The sequence below is a fragment of the Giraffa tippelskirchi genome, chromosome X (genome assembly GCF_054371585.1).
Source record: "Giraffa tippelskirchi isolate mGirTip1 chromosome X, T2T-mGirTip1v1.2.pri, whole genome shotgun sequence".
In the NCBI taxonomy this organism is placed as follows: Eukaryota; Metazoa; Chordata; class Mammalia; order Artiodactyla; family Giraffidae; genus Giraffa; species Giraffa tippelskirchi.
In genome coordinates, this window is record NC_137289.1 from 82,419,879 (window position 1) to 82,430,011 (window position 10,133).

Sequence of the window (10,133 nt, forward strand, 5' to 3'; positions counted from 1 at the left end):
GTAGGAGGGTTCCCTTTTCTCCACACTCTCTCCAACATTTGTTTGTACACTTTTTGATGATGGCCATTCTGACTGGTGTGAGATGATACCTCATTGTAATTTTGATTTGCATTTCTCTAATAAATAGTGATGTTGAGCATCTTTTCATGTGTTTTTTGATCATCTGTATGCCTTCTTTAGAGAAATGTGTATTTAGATATTCTGCCCATTTTTTTATTGGGTTGTTTGTTTTTTTGGAAATTGAGCTGCATGAACTGCTTATATATTTGGGAGATTAATTCTTTGCTGGATGCTTTGTTTGCAAATATTTTCTTCCATTCTGTGGGTAGTCTTTTCGTATTGTTTATGGTTTCCTTTGCTGTGCAAAATCTTTTGAGTTTATTGAGGTCCAATTTGCTTATTTTTGTTTTTATTTTCATTATTATAGGAGGTGGATTGAAAAAGATATCGCTGCCATTTGCATCCAAGAGGTTCTACCTGTATTTTCCTCTAAGAGTTTTATAATATCTAGTCATATATTTAGATCTTTAATACATTTGGAGTTTATTTTTGTGTATAGTATTAGAGAATTTCTAATTTCATTCTTTTACATGCAACTGTTCAGTTTTCCCAACACCACTTATTGAAGAGACTGTCTTTTCTCCATTATATATTCCTATCTCCTTTGACATAGATTAGGTGACCACAGGAGTATGGGTTTATCTCTGGACTTTCTATCCTGTTCCATTGATCTATATTTGTTTTTGTGCCTGTACCATACTATTTTGATTACTGTTGCTTTGCAGCATAATCTGAAGTCAGGGAGCCTGATTCTTCCAGCTCTCTTTGTCTTTCTCAAGCTTGTTTTGGCTATTCAGAGTCTTTTGTATTTCCATACAAATTGTAATTTTTTTCTTCTAATTCTGTGGAAAATGCTATTTTAATTTGATCAAGGCTGCATTGAATCTGTAAATTACTTTGGGTAGTATAGTCATTTTCATAACACTGATTCTTCAAATCCAAGAATGTGGTATATTTATCCATCTGTTTGTGTCATCTTTGATTTTTTTCAAATCAAAATTTGATTTTTTGATTTTATAGTTTTCAGAGTACAGGTTTTTTGTCTCCTTAAGTAGGTATTTTATTCTTTTTGTTGCAAGAGTGAATGGGATTGCTTCCTTAATTTCTCTTTCTGATCTTTCATTGTTAGTGTATAGAAATACAAGAGATTTCTGTGTATTAATTTTGTATCCTACAACTTTACTGAGTACATTGATGAGCTCTAGTAGTTTTCCAGGAGCATTTTTATGTATAGTATCATGTCATTTGCAAACAGTGACAGTTTTACTTCTTCAGAATCATATTTATTAAATATTTTGAGATAAACTAATCCAGCCAATCACACTATAACCACAGCCATTTTGAGAGGAAGAAGCTGAGTCCCCAAAATGGTAACTTAGCCAAAGAACATTATGAACCAGTGGCAGAGCCAAGATTAGTGCTGTAGGCTCCTGATTCCCATCATAGTTTCCTTTTCATTTTATCTATATTTTCTCAAATGGATTAGTACACAAAGTTCATCAACTAATAGGCATGATTATACTGATTAAAGCTGAGAAAAGCCCACATAAATTTAGTATTAGGTACGTATTTGTACATATTTAGTACAAATTTTTAGCTTCATATTTGGTAATTAGTACATATTTGATAGGGCTTCCTTGGTGGATCAGTGGCAAAGAATCTGCCTGCCACTGTAGGAGACCTGAGTTTGATCCCTGGATCAGGAGGATCCCCTGGAGAAAGAAATCGCAACTGACTCTAGTATTCTTGCCTGGAGAATCCCATGGACAGAAAAGTCTGGCGTTCTACAATCCTCGGGGTTGCAAAAGAGTCAGACACAACTTAATGACTAAACAAACACAACAACATAACAACAACATATTTGATAATTTCTCAAACTCTGAATTTAGTTCTCCTTATAGGAGTAAAACAGAAAGTGTTGTCGGTAATACATAACGAGGCCAAGTACAGGAATGAAAGCTCAAGCTTTGAGGATTTTTTCCTTTCCAGTTGTGAAGTTCAGTTGCTTTAATCCATCCACACTTGAGTCCAAGCACTGTTATGAAATGGTTTTCAGTGTAAAACTAATTGGAACTTATTGCAATTAAACCTGATTTAGATCGCAATACCTTGATCTCTTCCTATATATATAAGCCCCATTTTCCTCAAACATAGAAAGATTAAGAACATGAAATAAAGATGCTACTTTCCTACTCAGTTTCTGTCTTTCTTCCCTCAGTCAGTTTCTACCCTACTTTCCTCACGCAGTTTCTGTGATCTTAAAATAAAATTATTAATGACTGTGAGGATTCTTCCTAATGTATGATACATCATACAAATACAATGCAAGAGGTTATATCAGTAGGGATTGAACCAGAGTAATAAAAGTTGTAAAGTTCAGTTCAGTTGCTCAGTCATGTCCAACTCTTTGCGACCCCATGGACTGCAGCACCCCAGGCTTCCCTGTCCATCACCAACTCCCAGAGCTTACTCAAATTCATGTCCACTGAGTCGGTGATGCCATCCAACCATCTCATCCTATTTCATCCCCTTCTCCTCCTGCCTTCAATGTTTCCCAGCATCAAGGTCTTTTCCAAAGAGTCAGTTATTCACATCAGGTGGTCAAACTATTGGAGCTTCAGCTTCAGAATGAGTCCTTCCAATGAACACTCAGGACTGATTTCTTTAGGATTGACTGGCTGGATCTCCTTGCAGTCTAAGGGACTCTCAAGAGTCTTTGCCAACACCACAGTTCAAAAGCATCAATACTTCAGCGCTCAGCTTTCTTTATAGTTCAACTCTCACATTCATACACTATTGGGAAAACCATATCTTTGACTAGATGGGCTTTTGTTGGCAAAGTAATGTCTCTGCTTTTTAATATGCTGTCTAGGTTGGTCATAACTTTTCTTCCAAGACTCAAGCGTCTTTTAATTTTATGGCTGAAGTCACCATCGGGAGTGATTTTGGAACCCCAAAAATAAAGTCTGTCACTGTCTCCATTGTTTCCCCATCTATTTGCCATGAAGTGATGGGACCAGATGCCATGATCTTAGTTTTCTGAAAGCTGAGTTTTAAGCCAACTTTTTCACTCTCCTCTTTCACTTTCATCAAGAGGCTCTTTAGTTCTTCTTCACTTTCTGCCATAAAGGTGGTGTCATCTGCATATCTGAGGTTATTGATATTTCTCCCAGCAATCTTGATTCCAGCTTGTGCTTCTTCCAGCCCAGCATTTCTCATGATGTATTCTGCATATAAGTTAAATAAGCAGGGTGACAATATACAGCCTTGACATACTCCTTTCCCAATTTGGAACCAGTCTGTTGTTCCATGTCCAGTTCTAACTGTTGCTTCTTGACCTGCATATGGATTTCTCTGGAGACAGGTCAGGTAGTCTGGTATTCCCATCTCTTTAAGAATTTTCCACAGTTTGTTGTGATCCACACAGTCAAAGGCTTTGGCACAGTCAATAAAGCATAAGTAGATGTTTTTCTGGAGTTCTCTTGCTTTTACGATGATCCAACGGATGTTGGCAATTTGATCTCTGGTTCCTCTGCCTTCTCTAAATCTGGCTTGAACATTTGGAAGTTCATGGTTCACGTACTGTTGAAGCCTGGCTTGGAGAATTTTGAGCATTACTTTGCTAGCGTGTGAGATGAGCGCACTTGTGTGGTAGTTTGAATATTTCTTTGGCATTGCCTTTCTTTGGGATTGGAATGATAACTGATCTTTTTCCAATCCTGTGTCTACTGCTGAGTTTTCAAAATTTGCTGACATATTGAGTGCAGCACTTTCACAGCATCATCTTTTAGGATTTGAAATAACTCAACTGGAATTCCATCACCTCCACTAGCTTTGTTTGTAGTGATGCTTCCTAAGGCCCACTTGACTTCGCATTCCAGGATGTCTGGCTCTAGGTGAGTGATCACACCATCGTGGTTATCTGGGTCATGAAGATCTTTTTTGTATAGTTCTTCAGTGTGTTGTTGCTACCTCTTCTTAATATCTTCTGCTCCTGTTAGGTCCATACCATTTCTGTCTTTTATCAAGCCCATCTTTGCATGAAATACTTCCTTGGTATCTCTAATTTTCTTGAACAGATCTCTAGTCTTTCCCATTCTATTGTTTTCCTCTATTTCTTGAATTGATCACTGAGGAAGGCTTTCTTATCTCTCCTTGCTATTCTTTGGAACTCTGCATTCAAATAGGTGTATCTTTCCTTTTCGCCTACCTTTAGCTTCTTATTTTCTCAGCTATTTGTAAGGCCTCCTAAGATAACCTTTTTGCCTTTTTGCATCTTTTTCTTGGGGATGGTCTTGATCACTTCCTCCTGTGCAATGTTACAAAATTCCGTTCATAGTTCTTCAAGGCCCTCTGTCTATCAGATCTAATCCCTTAAATCTGTTTGTCACTTCCAAAGTTGTAAAAGATATTACTAGAAAATAAAATATTTTTATTAATTGACAATTTTAAGTGCTTAAAGATTTTATTACAAGCATTAAGATGCTGGTGGTACAGCAAAAGTCTTTACAATAAGAACTATAAATATACATCATTTAAACTAAGCTTACATAGGTTGTCTTTTAGTGACCATATAAAACTGTATGAGAGACTTCAATGTTTTCAAGACCACCTAGGAATAGTGGAACCATCTAAGCTGAAATTCTCTTTTTCTAGCACCTAAATTGCACCAGTTGAATAACAATACTTGTGAGGTCAAATGGGAATCTTTGGAGCCAATAAACGGAGATTCCATAGTTTACAGTCTTCAGCTCATCAGTGAAAAAGGAATTGACCTGGTAAATTCTTTTAAATTTTGTCTTTATAATTTATAGTTTTACATCCTGCTGGGGACTGAGCTCTTGCCAAAGAGTATGATATTCTTTTATGATGTTGAAAGTAACTAAATCTTATCCAAAAATCCTATCTGGTCCTAAATATTTGTGTACATAATACTTACTTGGGAATACTTTATGTATTTAACTTGATATTATTGGATGTAGTTATTTTTAGATTGCACTGACCATATGCCCAAGCCATTCCAAACCAAACGGAATTTAAAGTTTAACAGTTACAAGTCTTTGTTATTTCTTACATTGAAGAAAATTACACCTAAATAGTACTGGGTTCTCAAGATATTAGAGACTGTAACAGTAAACTCTTATTTTTGTTGTGAACATATTCATGCAATGTTTCCTGTTGTCAAAAACCATATTTTTTTGGTAACAAAATGTAATTTTAATTTTGACTCTTTTTCATTTAGATTTACAAAGGACCGAACACATCGTTCTCCTTTTCCAACTTTCTCACAAATTCACATTACCGCTTCAAAGTCTGCGCTGGACGTCAATATCAGAATTCTGCTGGGATACAAGAGCTCTGGGGACATTGTAGCCAGAGTGCTCTTTTCTCAACCTATAAGCAACAGCCAGGGCCTGGCAAAGATGTTAGAGGAAAGAGGGAAAGCAGCCCTAGTGAAGGGAAACATGAAAAACCCAAGATAGAGATGAGTGATGATACCTTTGTTCTGATCCTTGTGATAGGATTTTCACTAATTGCCATTCAATGTGCTTCTATGATTCAGTACTTCTTTATCAACTAATCTATTTTTACACATTTTCAACTTCTTTAGGAAGTTCTAAAACAAATTACATCAAATATAGAAATTGCTAGATGCATCTCAGTTCTTAAAAGTAAATCTTATTGGGTAGAAATCCTTATGAACTTTTATCTGACATCAAAAGAACTGCCTTCAAGAAATTCATTGTTAATTAAAAAAAAATTCATTGTGACAGTAGAAGAGATTTTCTTAGAAAATAGGTATATTTTAAATTTGAGAATTTTAGCAACACTCCACTATTATGTAAAATGACCTAAAACCTCTCTTGAAAACTATTCCCTGCCTTAATTTTTCAAATGAATATTTTACAAAGTTTTAAGAGTTATGAGAGGATAAAAGCATTTCAGAATTTTATACAGAACAAAGTGGTAAAAATCAATTCTACATGTCAACTTACATTCATATGAAATAATAAAAAGTATCTACCAACTTTATCTACTGTACTGTAATTTTTTCAAGGTAACATACTCAGCTGTTTGGCTTGTGCTCTGATAATTACTTTGATAGTGGGAAAGTAGTAATTTACAGCACTTTGGGAGTAGAAGTAGGGAAGTAGGAAGTCATTTTATACCATTCTAAGATCTTTCAAATACACCCACTGTTGATTATTCTGTAACTGCAACAATTAAACATGATACATATGATTATTTATATTTTACATGGATTATTTAAATGATTTATTCTCAAAATTGATGCAATCATATTTATTTCTAGTTACAAATGAAGCATCTCTCTCTATTCTCACAATCTTTCAGGAGCTGTTTTGGCCATCTTGCAAAGGAGATGTCACCCTCTCCAAAGAACATTTCTTACCTTTATTGAAAATGTTTAAATATTATCTCTATTTCAGTTTGCTCTTTGTGTTTCAAAAATGAAAATCATAAATTGGCCCATTTTCACATGGGCTAATTTTGGCATACCCAATGATATTATATTTCATCGGGTATTGCACTGGTATGTGGTATGTTACAGAAAATTTAGGTGGTTGCTGTTCAATTTAGAGCTTGATGTATTGTTTATATATGAAAAACATAAAACAGTTTTCTTCAAAAGTAAATTGTGATACAATATTAATCCACATTCTAAAAGAATATTACCTTCATATTTTAACTTTAGAGAATACTAAAAATGAAAATTTTAATGTAATACCTTGTTATATATACCACAGAAATAATATTTTAAAGCCTATTTTTAAAATATATCTTATCAGTCTTTCTTTGCCTACAAGCAAACATTTCATTAAAATTTTACCTAGTGGAAAACATTTTAAAGGTGTATTTAAAATCTTACCTATATAGTAATTTGCTTTTAATGGAAAATGGAAAATTCCCTCAATTTAGAATACCTTGTGAGATTGATAATTAAACTGAATATACTTTAATCTGCTAAAAGTAAATGTTTTGCAGCTTGTATATTTCATACACCTACATTCATCAAACTAATGTAGAACCTAAAATTTACACTTATTAAAGAATTACTATCATAGGAATCATTTTAAATACCAATAAAAAATAACAAAATTATTCCCCTGCTATTTTTGAAATGGGACTTGCACAAGTTTGTTTATTTGGAATAATTATCCCCTTGATATTACATATTTATCTCCTCCCAAAGAAACTAGAAAAATTAAAACCAATTCAAGATGTCTTTTAATTGAAGGATAATTGCTTTACAATATTCTGTTGGTTTCTGCCATATATCAACATGTATCAGCCATAGGTATACATATGTCCCCACCCTCATGAACCTCCCTCCCACCTCCCACCCCATCCAACCCCTCAAGGTTGTCACAGAGCACCCGACTTGGGCTCCCTGCATCATACACCAAAATCCCACTGGATATCTAATTTTACATGTGGTAATGTATATTTTTCAATGCTACTCTCTCAAGTCTTCCCACCCTCTCCTTCCCACCTTATATCCACAACTCTATCCTCTTTGTCTGCATCTCCATTGCTGCCCTTCAGATAGGTTCATCAGTACCATCTTTCTAGATTCCATATAGATCAAGATGTCTTTAACTGGCTGTTACAACATTGTTTTATAAATCTTGTTTCTGACTTCTTTCTAATTCTAGGGCATTGTATATTCTGAATATCAGAAGAATAAGGTTCTAGTCTCATCTCTGCTACTAACAAATTGTGTGACCTCAAGAAAACCCACAAAAATAAACTCAAATGGATTAAAGACTTAAATGTAAGGCCAGAAACTATAAAACTCTCAGAGGAAAACATAGGCAGAACACTGTTTAACATAAATTGCAGCAAGATCCTCTTTAACCTACCTCCTAGAGTAATGGAAATAAAAACAAAAATAAACAGAACTAATTAAATTTAAAAGCTTTTGCACAGCAAAGGAAACTATAAACAAGGTGAAAAGACAACATTCAGAATAGGATAAAATGATTGGAAATAAAGCAACTGACAAAGGATTAATCTGCAAAATACACAAGTAGCTCATGCAGCTTAATATAAAAAAAGAACAACTCAATAAAAAAGGGGGCAGAAGACCTAAACAGACATTTCTCTAAAGAAGACATGCTGATGGCTAATAAACACATACAAAGATGCTCAGCATCACTCATTATTCAGTTCAGTTCAGTCGCTCAGTCGTGTCTGACTCTTTGCGACCCCATGAACCGCAGCACGCCAGGCCTCCCTGTCCATCACCAACTCCCAGAGTCCATCCAAACCCATGTCCATTGAGTCGGTGAGGCCATCCAGCCATCTCATCTTCTGTCATCCCCGTCTCCTCCTGCCCTCAATCTTTCGCAGCATCAGGGTCTTTTCAAATGAGTCAGCTCTTCGCATGAGGTGGCCAAAGTATTGGAGTTTCAGCTTCAACATCAGTCCTTCCAGCAAACACCCAGTACTGATCTCCTTTAGGATGGACTGGTTGGATCTCCTTCCAGTCCAAGGGACTCTCAAGAGTCTTCTCTAACACCACAGTTCAAAAGCATCAATTCTTTGGCGCTCAGCTTTCTTTAGAGAAACACACATAAAAACTACAATGAGGTATCACCTCACACAGGTCAGAATAGCCATCATCAAAATATCTACAAACAATAAATGCTGGAGAGGATGTGGAGAAAAGGGAATCCTCTTACATTGTTGGTGGGAATGTAAATTGATAAAACCACTATGGAGATTCCTTTAAAAACTAGGAATATTGATGTATGGCAGAAACCAACACAATATTGTAAAGCAATTGTCCTCCAATTAAAAAAAAATTTTAATAGGACTAAAGCTACCATATGACCAGCAATCCCACTCCTTGGCATATACCCTGAGAAAACCGTAATTCAAAAAGACACATACATCCCAATGTGTCTTTTTGACACACTCCAATACTTTGGCCACCTGAGGTGAAGAACTGACTCCTTGGAAAAGACCCTGATGCTGGGAAAGATTGAAGGTAGGAGGAGAAGGGGACAACAGAGGATGAGATGGCTGGATGGCATCACCAAGTAGATGGACATGAGTCTAAGCAAGCTCTGGGAGTTGGTGATGGACAGAGGAGCCTGGTGTGCTGCAGTCCATGGGGTCACAAAGAGTCAGACACGACTGAGCGACTGAACTGAGCTGATCCCAATGTTCACTGCATCACTATTTACCAGGACATGGAAGCAACCTATATGTCCATCATCAGATGAATGGATAAAGAAGTTATGGTACATATATACAATGGAATATTACTCAGCCATAAAAAGGAATGAATTTCAGTCAGTTAAACTGACATGGATGAACCTAGAGCCTGTTATAGAGTGAAGTAAGACAGAAAGAGAAAACCAAATATTGCATATTAATGCATATATATGGAGTCAAGAATAATGGTACTGATGAACTTATTTGCATGGCAGAAATAGAATCACAGACACAGAGAATGGACTTGTGGATACAGTGTGGGAAAGAGGCTGGGATAAATTGAGAGAGTAGCACTGACATATATACACTACCATGTGTAAAATAGATAACTAGCAGGAAGATTCTGTATAACACGGGGCGCTCAGCTTGGTACTCTGTGATGACCTAGAGGGGTGGGATGGGGAATTGGGAGGAAGGCTCAAGAGGGAGGGGATATATGTATACTTATAGCTGATTTGCATTGTTGTATAGCAAAAACCAATATAACATTGTAAAGCAATTATCCTCCAATTAAATTTTTTTAAACAATGGAATAACAACAAGGTCCTACTGTATAGCACAGGGAACTATATCCAATATCCTCTGATAAACCAAAATGGAAAAGAATATGAAAAAGAATGCAAATGTATGTGTATAACTGAGTCACTTTGATGTACAGTGGTAATTAACACAACAATGTAATTCAACTATGAATGCATGCTAAGTCACTTCAATCATGTCCAACTCTTTGTGATCCAGTGGAACTACAATTGAATTTTTTTTTAAGTTTTTTGATGTGGCCCATTTTTAAAGTCTTTATTGAATTTGTTACAACACTGCTTCTGTTTTAT

General features: G+C 35.7%; 1 protein-coding gene across 1 annotated transcript in view; it reads left to right on the forward strand.

Annotated features, from left to right (window-relative positions):
- LOC145535230 (fibronectin type III domain containing protein 3C1-like) overlaps window positions 1-6,093 on the forward strand; it is a 53,311-nt gene extending 47,218 nt beyond the window's left edge. Inside the window, exons 26-27 of the mRNA XM_081563548.1 lie at window positions 4,717-4,838; window positions 5,303-6,093. Of these exons, the coding sequence (XP_081419674.1) occupies window positions 4,717-4,838; window positions 5,303-5,641 (461 nt within the window). The 3' untranslated portion in view covers window positions 5,642-6,093. The remainder of the gene's footprint in view (window positions 1-4,716; window positions 4,839-5,302) is intronic.
- The last annotated feature ends 4,040 nt before the right edge of the window (window positions 6,094-10,133 follow it).